Here is a 19,693-nt window from a genome sequence, read left to right as displayed (position 1 = left end):
TTTTAGCTGTTTTTCATAACAATTTACAAAAAATTCGATGAAAAACAGCGAAAATAGGTTAAAAACTGTGAAAAACTCTGCGTCTCTCTCGCCAATACTCTCTCGTTTGCGGTGGAGCGCACTTGTAAGGCGGGTAGACCGCTAATAAAGATTAAAAATGAAATATCTCAAAGCTAGAGACGAGTGACTTGAGGTGTTCCCACAGAAGTACTGCTGTTAATTCGAATCAAATGACGATAATCTGTGCCGTTTTTCTCGTTTTCTTGCGAATTTTGCACATTTTTCAGCTCTTCGTCCAGTTCGTAGAGTGTCGACTCGATTTCGGAGTCGTCGGCTTCGCTGGCTGGAAAAAATCGGGTTGAAATTGATTTAAATTACAATAAAATATAGAAAAATTGAGTAAGAATTTACTTTTTTAAATGATTTTCGATTTTCGGTTGAAAACTGATAAAATACGTTTCCAATTCGGTTTTTTTTTCAGTAGAATGAAAAAATAATGCTTTTTTTTGAAATTTTTGGTTTCATAATGAAGAATTTTAATAAAATAAACGAATTTCAAGGCTTTTCCTCCATTTCCCACGCGTTTCTTTCTAGTTCCAGTTGAAAAATCTCAAAAAAACCTTCAAAAAATAATTTTTTGTAGGCTGAAGGTGTCTAAAAACTATAATTTCTAAGCAAAAATGACAATATTTGTTTATTTTTCTCTAAAGACACTAGCCGACAAAAGAATCATTTCAATAAGTTTTTATCGGTTTTTGATAGTTTTTTCCCCCTAAAACGTTTTTAGAGTCGACTTTATGGCAAAAAATGTCAAAAAATTAGTCATTTTAAACCATTTTTCCACCAAATTTCAGCCAAAAACTCACTAGTATCAGTGTACAACGCCTCCAACTCTTTCTCCTTCTCCTCCAACATCTCTAATTCTCTCATTTTCGTATCGAGTATGAATTTCAGTTGAATCGATCGCATACTGAGTTCAACGATTCTCGCGACGTCTTTGAATACCAAAACGAGACTAACTTGAAGGCATTGAGCGATTGAATCCACTATTTCAGCATGGGAAGCCGTCACAACGCTCTTCTCGTTCACTGCCACTACCATGTCACCTGGAATATTTGTCGGATAAAGTTTTGGTCATAAAATCCCAATTTTAGCCCGAAAATACTGTTTTTGAGTCACTGGCCGAACTTTTTCAGTTTGGAATTCTAGGCCAGCTAAAATATTCGGCAAAAAAAAAACACTATTTACAGTTTTGGGTCTCAAAATCATACGTTTGGAGGGCTTTAAACAATTTCTCACTGTTAAAACTCAAAATTCGAGCCGAAAATAGTTTTGGGGTAAATTTGGGATTTTATGATAGAAGTTGAGCGTTTCAGCAGAAAATTGTGATATTTTAGCTGAAAAATTGCAAAAAAAATTATTTTCCCAATAAAAAATTGATGAAAAACAGAAAAACTTTGGAAACATTAAAATTTGTAATAATCTGGGTTCCTTTTTTTAATTATCAGGAATTCGGATTGAATTTGTGTTATACAATCAGGCATATTTTCAAAAAAATAGACCGGAAAAAAGACACCGCTTCATAAAATCATCCAAATTCGGCTGAAAATCGGTTAATAACCGGCTGAAATAGGCTTTGGGAGACAAGAAAAGTGACTGAAATAGAAAAGATTGTAAATATAGTCAAAAATCGAGAATTTAAAAGAAATTTTACAGAAATTAATCAATTTCTGATAGATTGTCAGCCTATTTTCTTAGATTTTCTCTAGATTTGAGTCTATTTTCAGCTTTTTCGACCAATTTTTAACCATTTTCAGGTTATTTGCAGCCGATTTCAATCAATTTCAGTCAAATATAGGTACTGTCTGAAAATGACGGTTTGGTCGAACACTTTGGTAAACAATCGATTTCTGATGGATTTTCAGCAAAATTCAGCAATTTTGATTAAAAATGACAATTTTCCTAGATTTTATACGATTTTAATCCATTTTCCAGCTTTTCAGCGCAAATTTTGTTGGTTCCAGCAAAAAATCAACCACAAATTATTTCGACGGGTGAAAACTGAGATTTTTGCTCAAAATCGCCTTTTTTGGTCATAAAAACAGAAAAAAAAATCGTCAGAACTTCAAATTTTCCGCTTTTTTTGGATTAAACTTCAATTTTTTAATTGGAAATTCATCAGAAACAATAAAATGGAAACATTTTAATCGTTCTTTAGATAAAATTGACGAAAACTCAACATTTTTAGCATAAAAAAGCCTAAAAATCTCATTTTTTCTGCTCAAAACTCACCCCTAATAATTCCACATCGATCAGCAGGACTATCGGAACAAACGTAGTCAACATATGTGATTCGCTCATAACTATTCGATGAAGTCCGCTTGAAAACATATGATTGAAGTGCAAAACCGAAAGAAGTGTCGAAATTTTGTCGGCATAAAAGGAGACTTCGCTGGGCGGATTCTTGATGAACACCTTCCAGTAGGTAGTTGTTTAGCGGGTATTCTTCCTGAAAAAATGAAAAAATTGGAAAAAAAAACGAAGATTTTTGGAAAAAAATGCGGCAAAAATCGATTCCAACCCATTTTTTGGCAGTTTTTTCGCATTTTTAACATCAAAATTCGTCAAAACTCACCTTTGTATCACATAATAATTGCTCATCATCCGGCGACTCATACTTTGAAGAGCTTGTCGTCGTTGTCGCTGTGGAATTGGTGGAAACCGCGCTTTGGGAGTCAGCGCGGTCCATAAATTGCGCTGAAAACACTTTTTTAAGTTGGAAATTTGTTGAAAAATTGATATTTGAAACGAAAAACCGCGAAAAAATCAGTTTTCAGCTTGAAAAATGGCATTATTTCAGTGGAAAACGAGTAAAAATAGTGGAGAGGGGAGGTACGCAAACACTGTGAGAGTAATGTGCGGGACTTTACGCGCAAAGCTTTTAGAGGGAAATTAAAGGGAACAAGCTGCAAAATATTAAAAATAATGTGTTTATATTAATAAATGGATGAATTTCAACAAAAAAATCACAAAATTATTTTAAAAAAATCATAAAAACACAACAAATCTTGCAAAACAAAAATATTGGGGTTACGGTAGCGGAGAAAATCTGCAAACACGGTGCCACGATTTCTCCAGAAAAAATAAAAATTTTTCCCATTTTTTCTCAATTTTTCCAAGCAAAAACTGCCCAAAATGGTCGATTCCGATGATGAATATCGACAAGAAATGGATAAATTCATGCGGAAAGAGTTAGCGGCGATTAGAGTCGAGTTGATGGGAAATAATGAAGGTGAACTGGAAAAAATTTAAAAATTTTCATTTTTTATGTTCAGAAAAGCCAACTCAGCCAGTTCCGATTCCTCAAATTACAAAAATTGAGCCAATTATACGGAGTGAGCCGCCAGATTCAGTGCGACAACGAATTATGCAAAATATTCCGGTGAGTGGTGAAAAATTGGAGTAAATTTTGAATTTTCAGGTAGGAATCTCTGAAATTTGAGTAGTTTCAGGCTCAAACGATCGGTTTTTCAGCGAGAAAACTTAATTTTCAGCTCAAAAATGAACGTTTCTGAGTTAAAACCGGATTTTTTGAGTGAAAATCTCCTTTTTTGCTAAGAAATTGCGCTAAACTTTTTTTTATACTCGGAAACATGATTTTCCTTCTTTAAATCTGTCATTTCGGCGTTTTCATCAAATTTACAGTTAAAAATTCGAAAAAATCGCTCGAAAAGGTCGAGTTTCGGCTTTAAAATCATAATTTTTGAACGAAAACTTAGTTTTTGTCCAAAATTTCTCTTTTTTTATTAAAAATTCTCGAAACCCCCCCAATTTTCAGCCCGAAGTTGCTCGAAAACTTGAAAATCTCGTTTACAGTCCGAATTTATAATAGAAAACCTACTTTTTCAACTGAAAAATGTTTGAAAACCCTCGAATTTCAGCTTTTAAAATGATAATTTTTGAAGGGAAACTCAAAAAATCCTTCAGTTTTCCTTTTTTTCTATTAAAAATCCTCCAAACCTCCAATTTTTAGCCTGAAATGTGAAAAAATTGCCAAAAAATCTCATTTTTTCCACTGAATATGTTTGAAACCCCCGACTTTCAGCTTTAAAGTTATAATTTTCGAACCGAAACTCACTTTTTGGTCAAATTTTCTTATTTTTCTATTAAAAATCCCCCAAAACCCCTCAAATTTTAGCTTTAAGTGCATGATTTTTGAACGAAAACTCAAATTTTTTAAAGAATTTTCTAATTTTTCTATTAAAATCCCCTAATTTTCAGCCTGAAATCGCTCGACAACCATCATCACCACCACAACTTCCATTCAATATTCAACCTCGCCTCTTCCCGCCTCGTTTCGTTTCTCCGCCACGTTTTTCTCCATTCGTTTCTCCAGAAATATCTCCAGAAGTATCTCCTTCTAAAGCAATCCGTCCTACAGTATCCCCACCTACAGTATACCAAGCTGTTCCTACGGTGGCTCCTCCTCCTACAGTATCCGCTCCTATAGTTACTGCGTCTACAGTAACCCGAGCTGCTTCTACAGTAACCCGACCGGCTCCTACTGTAACTCCAGCTGCATTTACTGTTCCTACGGTGGCTCCGCCCCCTACAGTAACCGCTCCTACATTATTTCCACCTACAGTATTTGCTCCTGGTCCTACAGTAACCCCTGCTGCATTTACTGCTCATACGGTGGCTCCGCCCCCTACAGTAACCCCAGCTGCATTTACTGATCCTAGGATGTCTCATCCTACAGTAGCCGGTCCTACATTATCTCCACATAAAGTATTTGGTCCTGCTCCTACAGTAACCCCACCGGCTCCTCCTACAGTAACCCCAGCTGCAATTACTGTTCCTACGGTGGCTCCGCCCCCTACTGTAGCCGTTCCTACATTATTTCCACCTACAGTATTTGGTCCTGGTCATACAGTTACCCCAGCTGCTCCTACAGTAACCCCACCGGCTCCTGCTCCTCAACAAATGCCACTGATGAGACCGAATAAACCAGAGGAGACGCCATTAAAGTTGAGAGAAGAAGTCCACTTTGAATTCGTACATGTTCCACTCATTCCTACGGCTGCAAATCCACCACCACCGCGTCAGAGATCGATTCCACCACCTCCAGTTACAGGTCCACAGGCTCAACCACGTCCGACGCGTTCGAATGCTGATAGGATTCCGTTACAGGTTCAAAATTTATCGAATTTCTGTTATTTTAGGCCAAAAATCTTATTTTTGTGACTGAAAATTGACAAAAACAACATTTTTGAGGGCTGTGCGAAAAAAAACATTTCCGAAAAAAGTTTTTTTTCCACAAAACCACACAAAACCGAAAAATTCGAAAACAAAAATGTCAAGAAAACTGTCTGAAAAAGTGAGCTTTGAATTTGTATGAAAATTTTAAGTTTTTCAAGGACAGACCCTCACAAGGGAATTGACTTTCCGTACCCGTTCAGAATTTTCTATAAACTTGCACACTGACAGTTTCGAGTCTGCTCTGAACAATGATGATAGTCAAAAAGTGCAAAACTCCCGAAAAAGTGGATTTTTTTGCTCCAAAAGTTTGCTCATTTTTCATCATAGAAAACGCGAGTGCCACTTTGGGAGGACTATCGGGTTTGTGAAGGCAACTAGCTGCCCTCTCGATCAGCGGTTGAATGGCCACGTGGCAGTGAGGGGACTGTTAGGAGGAAGGTCTGGGGATCGACCCCATCCCCTTTTTCTTTTTTTTTTGCTTTTTGAAAACCGACTGTGGAAAGTTAATTACAGCTTTTTCGACCTATTCTATGAAGTTTTTATTCCGTTTTGAACTATTTTCTACATTATCTGAACATTTGGAACAAAAATTTTTTTGAGGAAATTTTGTGTTCTCATGATCATTCGTTCATCTCCTCATGGGATACCCGCTCATTTTTGAAAGCTTGTCAACCAAATTTTCTCATCTACTCTCGAACCAGATATTTATTTAGAATGAATAAGGCCCTGTACAGCAAGAATCCGGCATAACTACTTAAAAATCATGATTCATTAAAGAATTGGCAAAGAGGAGTGTCCACCATGAACGAATGATCATGAGAACACAAAATTTTCTCAAAAAAATTTTTGTTCCAAATGTTCAGATAATGTAGAAAATAGTTCAAAACGGAATAAAAACTTCATAGAATAGGGCGAAAAAGCTGTAATTAACTTTCCACAGTCGGTTTTCAAAAAGCAAAAAAAAAAAGAAAAAGGGGATGGGGTCGATCCCCAGACCTTCCTCCTAACAGTCCCCTCACTGCCACGTGGCCATTCAACCGCTGATCGAGAGGGCAGCTAGTTGCCTTCACAAACCCGATAGTCCTCCCAAAGTGGCACTCGCGTTTTCTATGATGAAAAATGAGCAAACTTTCGGAGCAAAAAAATCCACTTTTTCGGGAGTTTTGCACTTTTTGACTATCATCATTGTTCAGAGCAGACTCGAAACTGTCAGTGTGCAAGTTTATAGAAAATTCTGAACGGGTACGGAAAGTCAATTCCCTTGTCAGAAACCTGTTTTTGGGGTTACAATTTTTTTTAAAATTTCCGGAAAAAAACGATAAATCACTATTTTTGTTACTTAACTTTGGAAAAATGTAGGAGAAATTTCAAGAATTTCCACTTTACTGGCGAAATTTTCGATGAATGTCACAGATTTTGAGTTTCAAAGTCCAAAAATAATAATAAAAATCGAATTTCTAACTTATTTTCCAATTGTTCTATTCCAGCACCGTCCACCACCGCCTCGAAGAACTGAATCACCGCAATTCCAAACCCGTCAACCACCACCAGTAGATTTCCCACTTATCGAAAGTGACACATCGATTTATCATGGAAATCGTGGAAGAAATAGGGTAAAAATTGCAATTTTCAGTCATTTTCCACTATAAAAACTCTAAAATTCATAAATTTCAGTCATTTTCTACTATAAAAACGCTGAAAATCATAAATGTCAGTCATTTTCCACTATAAAAACTCTAAAATTCATAAATTTCAGTCATTTTCTACTATAAAAACGCTGAAAATCATAAATGTCAGTCATTTTCCACTATAAAAACTCTAAAATTCATAAATTTCAGTCATTTTCTACTATAAAAACGCTGAAAATCATAAATGTCAGTCATTTTCCACTATAAAAACTCTAAAATTCATAAATTTCAGTCATTTTCTACTATAAAAACGCTGAAAATCATAAATGTCAGTCATTCCCCCCTATGAAAACTCTGAAATTCATAAATGTCAGTCATTTTCCACTATAAAAACTCTAAAATTCATAAATTTCAGTCATTTTCCACTATAAAACTCTAAAATTCATAAATTTCAGTCATTTTCTACTATAAAAACGCTGAAAATCATAAATGTCAGTCATTCCCCCCTATGAAAACTCTGAAATTCATAAATGTCAGTCATTTTCCACTATAAAAACTCTAAAATTCATAAATTTCAGTCATTTCCCCCTATAAAAACGCTTGAAATCATCAATTTCAGTGGAAAAATTGCCAATTTTCAGCCAATTACTCCATTATTCGAGCCAGAACCGCCTGTTCACCAATTGGAACAGTCCACTTGGGTCGATGAGACTCTTGTGGATTCAGAACACCGAATGAATCCAAACGAGGCGATATTTCTCAGCGATTCGAGCACTGACGTGATTCCAGACAGAATGTTTCCAGAATTATGTAGAGATTTCCGGACTCAACAAGAGATTCAAGACGAGCAGAGAGGACGAATGAATTCGAGATTTCAGACGGATTTTGAGAGAAGAGAATCGACGGAGAATTGGGAGAGACCGTCGACTGCAATGTCATCGAGAAGACCGCCCATCTTACCGCCGCCCAGTAAGGGAAGAGTAGCCAATGGAATTTTGAATCAGACGATTGTGTCCAATGCGCCGGCGCCACATATGGGCTTTGAACGGTATCGACAGGTAAATAAGTAATTTTGGGCTGAAAATAGCGAATATTCGAGATTTCGGAATCAAGAAAAGTGATTTTCGCTATTGATTTCTAGGTGAAAATTATATTTTTCGAGCTTAAAATACTCTTTTTCGAGCTTAAAATACTCTTTTTCGAGCTAAAATCGCTATTTTTCTTGCTAAAAATGCTATTTTTCGAGCTGAAAATGCTATTTTTCGAGCTAAAATCGCTATTTTTGAAGTTTAAAATACTCTTTTTCGAGCTGAAATTGCCATTTTTGAGCTAAAATCGCTATTTTTCGAGCTGAAATTGCTATTTTTCGAGCTAAAATCGCTATTTTTCGAGCTAAAATCGCCATTTTTCGAGCTGAAAATGCTATTTTTTGAGCTAAAATCGCTATTTTTTGAGCTGAAATTGCCATTTTATGTGGAAAAAAACACTATTTTTAGTGGAAAAGTAATATTTTTCAGTTTGAAAATCAGCTTTTTTAGCGAAACTTTCTAGATTGTTTGTTCAAAAATCTGATATTTTGACCCCCAAATCTCAATTTTAGTTTGAAAATGCAGTTTTGACCCCCAAAAATCAAGATAAAATCCCATAAATAAACGAAAATCTCCAGAATCCGCATCACGACGACTTCTCATTCGATGAACCCAACCAACCAACGTCTTCCAATCAAATCTCCCGTAGATCACAACTCGTCGCAACCACAACAGAGACCTACAATTCTCAAATCGATCCGAATAATTTCAATCCGGATTCATGGACGACTGAGGCGTTGGAGAAGATGCATGAGGAGCAGTTGAAGGAGATTGTCAATTTTTTGTAAGAAATTAAGGAGAATTTTAGACTGAAAAACTGAAAAATCTAGAGAGAAATATGAATTTTAAACTGAAAATTTAAGAAATCTAGAGAAAAATATTGAGATTTTTAGACTGAAAATCTGGAAAATCTAGAGAAATATTGAGAATTTTAGACTGAAAATCGGAATATCTAGAGAAATATTGAGATTTTTAGACTGAAAATCTGGAAAATCTAGAGAGAAATCTGAATTTTAGACTGAAAATCTAGAGAGAAATCTACGAATTTCAGCTATGAAAGTGGTCCACATCTGAAATTCAAGGAATCCTATCCGTTTTTGGCGGAAGGAATGATACAGAAGGACTCACAGACGAATATGCTGAAAGTGTTCTCATCTCGTCTCGGAAAGATTTTGATTCAAGATACGAGAATCAAGAAATCAGAGGATTATGTGTATTTTGTGGTTATCAAGGCTGGAGATTATAGAGGAGTACGTTTTACACTGAAAAATAGTTTTTTAAAGATGTTTTTGCTTGAAAAATTGATTTCTGTGTATTTTTGAACTAAAAAATCTCTTAATTTCTGCTTTGTTCGTGTTTTTCGTCTCAAAAATTCGATTTTTCGGTCGTTTTGAACCAAAAAAATCACTTAATTTTTGTGTAAAAGGTTAAAATGAGCGGAGCTTCACGATTTTCAGCGGAAACTACGTATTTATGAAATTGACTGAAAATTAACAGTAAATTTCTCTGAAACCTTCAATAATTTATAGGAAAAGACGAGAATTGAGCAAAAACGACTGAAATCGATATAAATTGGCAAACAAAGACCGAAAATTGAATGAAATGAGGAAAAATTGACCTGAAATGAGCTGAAATTGACTGATCAATACATATCAAAAGTATTCTGAAAGCGATAGTAATTGATAGAAAAATACCAGAAATTGACTGGAAATTAGTCGAAAATCGACTGAAATTTGACTGAAAGTGAGCCAAAATCAGTCTAAAATGAGCTGAATTTGACTGAAAATTATCAATACATATCAAAAGTCTTCTGAAACTGATAGAGATTGACAAAAAAAAAAGACAAAACATGACTGAGAAATTGACTGAAATTAGTCGAAAATAGGTGAAATTTGACTGAAAATTAGTCGAAAATAGGAGAAATTTTATTGAAAATGTGCCAAAATTAGTCTGAATTTTAGACCGGTTTTGGCTCATTTTCAGTCAAACTTCCCCTATTTTCGACTCGTTTTCAGTCAATTTTTGGTATTTTTCTGCCAATTACTATCCGCATTGATAATTTTCAGTCAATTTCAGCTCATTTTGGACTGATTTCGGCTCATTTTCAGTCAAATTTCGTTTATTTTCTACTAATTTCAGTCAATTTTCGGTTTTTTGTGGCATAGATAAACCTAAAATCGCTCATTCCAGTTCTACTACGACACTCATCCGAAGTGTCTGATCTCTGCCAAGTTTCCGACGGTCGAACGTATCGTCCTCCGTGGATACGCAATTCTTGCTCATCCAATCGGATCGAGAGAGGATTCTTTGAAAGAAAATCGTTGGATTTGTTGGAATGACTCATTGGGTCTGATGTCAATTATTAGTGGAGCCGCACGTACTCCATTGAAGAAACAACCCGTTTGGGATAAGCAGTTGGATGTGAGTTTTGATTCAGCTGAAACTCACTTTGGTGGCCGAGTTTTAGCTAAAATTCGGCCATAAGGAAATCAGCATAACAAAGCTTTTTTGTGCCATTTTTGGCAGTTTTAGTTCAAAACCCGCCCGGTGGCCGAGTTTTTGCAAGAACTCAGCCGCGAATGATCTAATTTTTGTAAAAAGACGACCAGATAACGTTTAGCAGAGAAAATTTATGTTTTCCAGAGCTACAGTAATCTTAAAATCTAAAGATCAGCATCTGGCGTGCCTTTGACGCGTTTCTATTATCTATATAGTCATTTTAGAATTCAATGCGAGTCTCTGGCGCACCTTCGACGCGTTTTAAACAGCTGGCGTGCCTTTAGCGCGTTCTATGATATCAGAAGCACAAAATCAAGATTTTGCAATAGGATTGAAGTCATATTTTTCATTATTGCAGATTCCAATACTTCAGACAATTCTAAGAAACTTCTGTTATTGACGGATATGCTGAAAATCGCTCCAATTCCCGTTCTAACTGACTCAAAATGAGCTTTGGTGGAAGAGTTTTTCCGCGCCGCCGTGTAGTCCTCTCGGACAAGATTTTTTGGCTAAATTCCTCGTTTTCTCACTTTTTTCCAACATTTATATCGAAAAAACACGAAAAATTGTTGGAAAAAGGAAATAAACGAGGAATTGAGCCAAAAATTTTGTCCGAGAGGACTACACGGCGGCGCGGAAAAACTCTTCCACGAAAGATCATTTTGAGTTAGGAGAACGCGATTTTTAGCATATGGATCAATAATAAAAGTTTCTTGGAATTTTCTGAAGTATCGGAATCTGAAATTAAAAAAAAAAGACTCCCTGCGAAAACATTTCCAACGAAAATCCACTTCCAGATCATCTCAATCCATGCGAACTTTGAAAATAAACGATTTGTGGTCACTAAAGTGGTCGGACTCACGAATACTGGCGAGAAACAGAAACAGTTTCCAGAGGAGGTGTTCCTTATCAGAGATGGTGTCTATCGCAGAACTGTGAGTAGATCATATGAAACGTCGCTCCACCGAAACGCTGTTTCGGTAGAGCGCAGTTGCAAAAAGTATTAGCTCGGGGCACAGTTGTTACAACTGCGCTCCACCGAAATTCCCTTGAAAAATGTCTCTTTTTCTCTGAGTCTCTCAATTTCGCATTCAAGGTTTCGGTAGAGCGCGGTTGTAAGAAACGTGCCGTGTTAATAGAGAAATTCAAAATCAAATGGAATTTATTATAGCACGAAGACGATATTGTATTCTATTCGTCGTCTATCAAAGCTGAAATTGTCATCAAGAAGATACTTGTTGGAGAAGTCGATATCTATGGCCATAATCCACTCGATGTAAGTTTTGTGATCAACGAGAAAAATTATTTTTAAGAATAGGAACAGCATAGGGACCAGAGCTGTGCGAAAAAACTTTTTTTTTCGAAAAATTTTGACCGAACAAACCGAAAATTAAAGTTTCCAAAAAACTGTTTGAAAATTGTGTTTTTCGGAGGCAAAACTTGAAGTTGTATGAAAACTGTATGTATTTCAAAGAAAGATTGATAGAAACCTGTTTTTGAGTACAAAATTTAAGAAAATATCGAAAAATTACTATTTTTGTTACTTAACTTTTGAAAATTTCAAAGGAAATTCGAAAATTTTTCGCCCCAATATTTTTCGAAAACCATAGAAAAAAACCGAAAAACTTTTTGTCCGAAAATTTTTTCGCACAGCCCTGATAGGGACTGTAAATAAGCAGACTTGTCACGGGGCGGGCCGAAATCGAAAAAAAATCTCGGCCCGTTTTGAAAAATTTTTGAAATTTAGATGTTTTTTTTTAATTTTTGGGAAAAAGTATAGTTTTCGACTAAAACTTTAAAATAGGATAAAACTGTAAATGTGTATGATAATTTAAGCATTTTTACTCTATTTTTTCGAAAATTTTTGTTCAAAAATAGGTGCCCACTTTAGAATCCGGGCCGGGCCGGGCCGAGACAAAATTCGGCCCGGCCCGATTTTTGACAAGTATGTGAATAAGTAATCAATCGCCCTTCCAGATAGTTGTCGTCCCCTACTTCCCCCGCTCCACGGCTCTCGAATTTCGTGCCCTCCTCATCATCCATATGCCGGATATGTTCTGGAGTCGAGACAAAGAATGGATTCGAGAGCTTCTCGCTGAAAGAACCAAAGCATACATTCGTTAATTCTCACTTCCTTTTTTTAATGCACGAATTCTAGATATTTATTCTTTTTTCCCACTATTGGTTATATATATATATATATATATATATATATATATATATATATATATATATATATATATATATATATATATATATATATATATATATATACCCATCCGAGTTATTCTTAACACACGATGTTATTGTAAATGTTTTAATGAACTGTTGTTTTAAAAATTTCATCAAAAATTTGTCGGATTTTTTGTTGAAATTCATGATTTTTCTATTTTTTTCCCTACATTTTTACATTTCCACCTGTTTTTTCCATCCCCCAATTCCAGCAATTAATGGGAAACCCACTTAATTAACCAATAATGATGCACCCAACTACGGTAAGTTTGTATCAAATGCGCTCTATGGAGAAGGAGGACGTGTACTCCTCGTGGACAAGTGAATGATATTTTTCAAACGTTTTTCATTTATTTTGATTAATTTTTTAAAGAATTTTGATCGATTTTTCGTAAATTTCATCGATTTTTTATGAATTTTGATCGATTTTTCGTAAATTTCATCGATTTTTCATGAATTTTGATCGATTTTTCATGAATTTTGATCGATTTTTCGTAAATTTCATCGATTTTTCATTAATTTTTATCGATTTTTCGTAAATTTCATCGATTTTTCATGAATTTTTATTGATTTTTCATGAATTTTGATCGATTTTTCACAAATTTAGATAAATTTTGTGAGATTTTTCATTAATTTTTCATGAAGTTTGATCGATTTTCGAGGAAAAAAGTGGAAAAATCGAAAAAAGCTAATTAGACTTGTCCACGAGGACTACACGGATATCATGGTCGTGTACTCCTCGTGGAATACTCCTTATTCAAAAAACGAAAAAAAAACGGATTTTTAGATCAAAAATTTATCAAAACCCCTCTAAAACTTGTCCACGAGGAGTACACGACGGCTTGTGCGATGGAGCGCACTTGCAGACCCCATTCTGATACAAAAATATCAATTTTCCGCAGTTTCCCACCGATTCGAAAGTTGGAAAATACAATTTGATTGACGGATTTCGACTGACAAATAGTCGAGACGAAGGACCGGGACCTTCGAAAAAAATATCCGAATTTCAAGAGAATTCATCCGATTTTTATGAGAATTCAAGACGAAATGAATTGAGTATAAATGGAAAAGTGAGAAGACCTAATTTGGAAGTGAGTAATTGCCCCAAAAATGAAAATTTACTCAAATAGAACTGAAATTTTATCGATTTTGGTTCAAAAATATGGGCTTTTGGCTTAAAAACAGAGAGAAATCTGTATTTTCGAGCTTTTTTCTACTAAAAACCTCAAAAAATCGGTCAAATTCGATGTTTTCATCGTAATTTTGAAAATTGTCGTCAACTATGGTACATTGTACGCAAACACCACATCTCTGCGTACAATGCATGAAATCTGACGACAATATCTCTTTTTGACCGATTTTTGATCGAGAAAAGTGGTTTTTGGCTCAAAATTTACAGAAAAAAACCGATTTTCCTATTTCTTCATTTTAATTGCATAAAAATAAAATTTAATGAAAAAGAAATAAAAATGAAGAAACTGGAAAATCGATTTTTCTGGAAATTTTGACCCAAAAACCACTTTTTTCGATCAAAAATCGGTCAAAATGAGATATTGTTGTCAGATTTGATGCATTGTACGCAGAGACGTGATGTTTGCGTACAATGTACCATAGTTGACGACAATATTCAAATTTACGATAAAAACATCGAATTTGACCGATTTTTTGAAGTTTTCAGTAGAAAAAAGCTCGAAAATACAGATTTCTTTCTGTTTTTAAGCCAAAAACTCATATTTTTGCATTAGAGTCGGTTAAATTTCAGTTCAATTTCGAAAAATCAAAAATGGATTTTCGAAAAATCGGAAATTTCAGCACCTCCTCCTGCAAGCTCCGCCCCCTTCAGACTACAGTACCCCATTTGAAGCTAAAGGAGAAATCAATGACTCGTTCTCTTATGTTCCATCAGTTAGTGGTGATTGGAATGACGAGGAGAATGAAGCGAGTTTCACAATAGAATATCTGGAAGAGAAACCACGTCTTCTGAGACCAAAAAACGAGTCATCGAGTGAAAATGCAGAGAAATACATGGAGTTGGATCCAAATGAATCGATTCTCGCCTCTTCTGGAGACCCGAATGATTTTGGGATACCCCCTTTGCTCACTAATTACTCGCCAATGTTTCAAGAATTGACACGAAAATTGATGGAGGAAGAGAGAGTGAAATCAAGAGTATTGAGTTTTGATGAGAGAATCAAACGGCTGAAAGAGGAGTTGGCGGTGGTGAAGGAGGAGAAGGAAAGGGAAAAGAGGGAAGGTACTGTAGAAGCTGTTTTATGAAGAAATGGACGCTGAAAACGGGGAATTTAGGCCTAAATGGCTGAAAATCATCGTTTTTGAGCTATAAATCATTGTTTTTTGGACTGAAAATTGTTGTTTTTTAGCTGAAAATCGTCGTTTTTGAGCAAAAATCATCGCTTTTTGGACTGAAAATCGTCCTTTTCAGCTTCAGCTAAACTGAATATTTTCAGCTAAAATGGGAGGATTTACAGCATGCAAATAGTGTGAAAAATTTTGGACTTTCAGCCCAAAATTTTCCCATCATATTTCAGAACAATCCACATCTTCATGGTCATCCCGGCCATCTATTTTGAGAAAAGGATCGATTCGTAGACCAATAAGACGGAAAAGCGCACTGTCCATCCATACAGTGGAATACGATACGGAATTGATAGATATGAATGAAATTACTTGTGAAATGATGGAGAATATGTCAGAAGACGAGTTGAAACACGTCTGTAATTCATTGTAAGCGATGGTTTTTGATGGAGACTGGGGTCGATTTACGCCCGTAAATCGACATTTGATAAACTGGGGTTGATTTACGCCCGTAAATCGACTTTTCGATAGCCTTGGGTAGATTTACGCCCGTAAATCCACATTTTGATAAACTGGAGTTGATTTACTACCGTAAATCTATATTTCATTGAAATGGGGTCGATTTACGCCCGTAAATCGACATTTGATAAACTGGGGTTGATTTACGCCCGTAAATCGACTTTTCGATTGACTGGGTGTCGATTTACGCCCGTAAATCGGCATTTTGATAGCCTTGGGTCGATTTACGCCAGTAAATCGACATTTTAATGAATTGGGTTCGATTTACGCCCGTAAATCGACATTTGATAAACTGGGGTTGATTTACGCCCGTAAATCTACATTTTGATAGCCTTGGGTAGATTTACGCCCGTAAATCCACATTTTGATAAACTGGAGTTGATTTACTACCGTAAATCTATATTTCATTGAAATGGGGTCGATTTACGCCCGTAAATCGACATTTGATAAACTGGGGTTGATTTACGCCCGTAAATCGACTTTTCGATTGACTGGGTGTCGATTTACGCCCGTAAATCGGCATTTTGATAGCCTTGGGTCGATTTACGCCAGTAAATCGACATTTTAATGAATTGGGTTCGATTTACGCCCGTAAATCGACATTTGATAAACTGGGGTTGATTTACGCCCGTAAATCGACTTTTCGATTGACTGGGTGTCGATTTACGCCCGTAAATCGGCATTTTGATAGCCTTGGGTCGATTTACGCCAGTAAATCGACATTTTAATGAATTGGGTTCGATTTACGCCCGTAAATCTACATTTTGATAGCCTTGGGTAGATTTACGCCCGTAAATCCACATTTTGATAAACTGGAGTTGATTTACTACCGTAAATCTATATTTCATTGAAATGGGGTCGAGTTACGCCCGTAAATCGACATTTGATAAACTGGTGTCGATTTACTCCCGTAAATCGACATTTTAATGGATTAGGTTCGATTTACGCCAGTAAATCGACATTTTGATAGCCTTGGGTCGATTTATGCTTGTAAATCGACACGAGACACTAAAATTTCAGATTCGAAAGCAGTCCGCGTGTGAGATTCAGAGGTTTCTATCCGTTTCTTGTGGAAGGAATGATTCAGAAGGATTATCAGACAAAAGATCTGAAATTGTTCTCCTCACGTCTACGAAATGTCCGAATTCCCGATACGAGAGAGCCGAATCAAATGTCGACGGATTATGTCTATTTTGTAGTCGTTAGACAAGGAGTTTTTGGAGGAGTTCGTGTAGAAAAAGTGAAAAAACGGATAAATTTTGACATGAAATGTGAAAAATCGGAACAAGATTTTTTTTGTAAATTTTGAGCCAAAAACCACTTTTTTCGATCAAAAATCGGTCAAAATGAGATATTGTCGTCAGATTTGATGCATTGTACGCAGAGATGTGGTGTTTGCGTACAATGTACCATAGTTGACGACAATATTCAAATTTACGATGAAAACATCGAATTTTGCCGATATTTAGAAGTTTTCAGTGGAAGAAAAGCTTGCAAATACAGATTTCTCTCTGTTTTTGAGCCAAAAATTCATATTTTTGAACCAAAATCGATCAAATTGCAGTCCTCCTTTAAGGCGTCAATTCGAAAGATTATTTGAGTGAAGATTCATTTTTGAAACAAAATTCAGCTGGGGGCCGAACTTTCACAAAAACTCGGCCACTGGTTTTTGCGAGTTTCTAGCCGATTCGTATTCAACAATATTCTATTTGGGTGTTTTCAGTTCTGGTACGAAACGCACCCGAGTTGCCTAATCTCAGCGAAATTCCGTTCGCAACACGAGACAGTCCTTCATGGATACGCAATACTCGCCTATCCGATCGGTTCGAAAGAGGATTCGATGAATGAGGAACGATGGATTTGTTGGAATGATTCGTTGGGAATGATGTCGATTAATAAGAGATCCGCAATGATAGCAATGAAGAAACAACCTGGATGGGATAAACAGTTGGATGTGAGAACAGATTTGTGAGGAAAATGTGATTTTTAGGTTAAAAATGGACTAAAAACGAGGGGTTTTTTGTTAAAAATGAGAATTTTATGTTTTTATATGAAAGTCTCATGATTTCCAAATAGAAACTTCATTTTCAGCACAAAAATGAGGTTTTCGACTCTCAAAATTACAGTAAAAAAGGTATTTTTGGCAAAATTGAAAGTTTTTCAGACGAAAACACTTTTTTTTTGGATGGAAAATGTGATTTTAAACCTGAATCTGGAAATTTGAAAAGTTTCATTTTTTCTTGATTTCTATGAGATTTTCTCGGAAAAAAAGAGATTTTCAGCACAAAAATTATGTTATAGAGCTGAAATTTCATGTTTTTGATTGGAAAACGGCGATTTTCAGCAGTTTCACCTTAAAAATTTATATTTTCAGTGTAAAATGAGATTATTGGGTGGCAATAGTGGGTTTTTGAAGCGAAAAATTCAATTTTGGTCAGTTTTGCCGAATTAAAAAAAATTCCTCGGATTTTTGACTATACTTTCGAATTCAATCAAAATCTAGTTATGCATCAAGAATTTGGCCTGTTTTATAATAAAAATGCAAAAAAATTGGTCTTTTTTCGAATTCGAACGAACAAGTTTCCATTTCTCTATAATTTTCAGATTGTTACGTTCAGTGCGAACTCGTATAATGGACGATACGTAGTGGATAAAATCGTCGCATTGACGAATGCAAAAGACAAAAGGTTCCGAATTCCGGTGGAAATATTTCTCATTGTCGACGCCACCTTCTTGGAATCGGTAACACTTTTTTGGTTTTTGCTATAAAATTAACTAGAAATTGTTCAGCGTCGTGATGATATCGTGTTCTATTCGGATGTCCTCAAATCGGAAATTTTCATAAAAAAAGATCGAATCGGAAATGTAAATGAAGCTCTGCCCTATGAGGTATGACTCAGTTCATTCTTCCTTACTGTAAAGGGGAATTACGGTAATGCCGAATTTGGCTGTCGCGCCTTCGGCGGTGCTTTAATAGATACAGTTCCGTACAGAACAGAGGTAGAGCTCCATTTTTGTAGTCGACAACTTTTTTGTACGAACATTCCTTAGCAAGTTACATATCGACAAAGTAATTTCTCCCTCAAATCGACTATTTTTGAGCTGTCGTCTTAAAATGACCATAACTCCCTAAGGACTGTCCGTACATAAAAGTTGTCAACTACAAAAATGGAGCTCTACTTTTGATCTGTATGATTTATACATAATTTACTTTGTAGGACAATCAGTGATACCTTAACACCCTCTCTCAACGAGTTCTATGTCCGTGACCTACTACGCGCCGGATGGCTATTCGTTAATGTGGCGCGGGTCGGGAAAAAGTGCCAAAAAACGCGAAAATGGCCAAAAAATCCATTCTAGCCCGGCCCGCGGCACATAACCGCATAAGCATCCGGCTCGTAGTGGGTCACAGACGTAGAACTCGCTGTGATGTACATTTTGGTATATATTTCAACTTATAATATTGAGTTTGAAGCGAGTTACGCGCCGGCCCGGTTTGCAAGTATGGAAAGAATACGGTATCTCTGAAAAATTTTCCAGATGTGATGAATACTCAAAATCCCGAAAAATGTGTGTTTTCCAGCTAATCGTCGCCCCCACGTTCCCCTCTCCAACCATCATCGAATTCCGTGTTCTTCTCATTGTGCAGAACACTTTTTGGACTGAAGACAAGATGTGGATCCGAAGTCAACTTGCCGAGAAAACTAATGCGTATCGTGTCTAATTTTGTACCATTTCATTCATTTTGTCAACACACATTTTTACTGATTCCGTTCCCATTGCTGTTTTTTTTTGTTACTTTGAATTTTCTGTTATAACATTTTCTTAAAGATTTGTTTTCCCAGAAAAAACGAAAAAATTTTCAGAGTTTCCGGAAATTTACAGATTTACCAGGAAATCGTAAATTGCTTCGTTTTCTTTTCAAAATCCCCGAAGAAATTCCCAAATTGCGAATTTTCAGTCCGAAAAATTCCCAAAAGTGGTCATGGCCGAACTTTTTGAGGATTCGGGTTTCTAGGCCAGCGATCCAAAGCGAAAAGTTGTTGATTTCTGGCTTAGAAACCCATCAGGAAAAAGTTCGGCCATGACGACTTTTTAGCATTTTTCGGACTGAAAATTCGTGATTTGGGAATTTCTTCGGGGATGTTTGAA

General features: G+C 35.9%; 3 protein-coding genes across 3 annotated transcripts; 2 read left to right on the top strand and 1 right to left on the bottom strand.

Moving 5' to 3' along the window:
• Positions 1-173: 173 nt before the first annotated feature.
• GCK72_000382 (uncharacterized protein) lies at positions 174-2,749 on the bottom strand (the record flags this gene model as incomplete). Its single annotated transcript, XM_003091198.2, has 4 exons — positions 174-343; positions 867-1,106; positions 2,293-2,509; positions 2,636-2,749. 4 exons carry the CDS (start codon positions 2,747-2,749, stop codon positions 174-176), a joined length of 741 nt encoding a protein of 246 aa, XP_003091246.2.
• Positions 2,750-3,195: 446 nt separating this feature from the next.
• GCK72_000381 (uncharacterized protein) lies at positions 3,196-12,598 on the top strand (the record flags this gene model as incomplete). The annotated part of the gene is made up of 11 exons (XM_053722458.1): positions 3,196-3,292; positions 3,336-3,442; positions 4,282-5,190; positions 6,747-6,872; positions 7,529-7,945; positions 8,554-8,759; positions 9,027-9,225; positions 10,166-10,396; positions 11,272-11,409; positions 11,646-11,750; positions 12,452-12,598. 11 exons carry the CDS (start codon positions 3,196-3,198, stop codon positions 12,596-12,598), a joined length of 2,682 nt encoding a protein of 893 aa, XP_053591103.1.
• Positions 12,599-12,951: 353 nt separating this feature from the next.
• GCK72_000380 (uncharacterized protein) lies at positions 12,952-19,265 on the top strand (the record flags this gene model as incomplete). The annotated part of the gene is made up of 9 exons (XM_053722457.1): positions 12,952-12,969; positions 13,609-13,797; positions 14,519-14,960; positions 15,256-15,451; positions 16,562-16,766; positions 17,265-17,495; positions 18,146-18,283; positions 18,332-18,430; positions 19,125-19,265. The coding sequence occupies 9 exons, from the start codon at positions 12,952-12,954 to the stop codon at positions 19,263-19,265; spliced, it is 1,659 nt and encodes a 552-aa protein (XP_053591102.1).
• Positions 19,266-19,693: the final 428 nt, after the last annotated feature.

Source organism: Caenorhabditis remanei, chromosome I (genome assembly GCF_010183535.1).
Source record: "Caenorhabditis remanei strain PX506 chromosome I, whole genome shotgun sequence".
Taxonomy (NCBI): domain Eukaryota; kingdom Metazoa; phylum Nematoda; class Chromadorea; order Rhabditida; family Rhabditidae; genus Caenorhabditis; species Caenorhabditis remanei.
The sequence above is the reverse complement of the archived record's forward strand: the minus strand, read 5'-3'. Positions and strand labels throughout refer to the sequence as shown.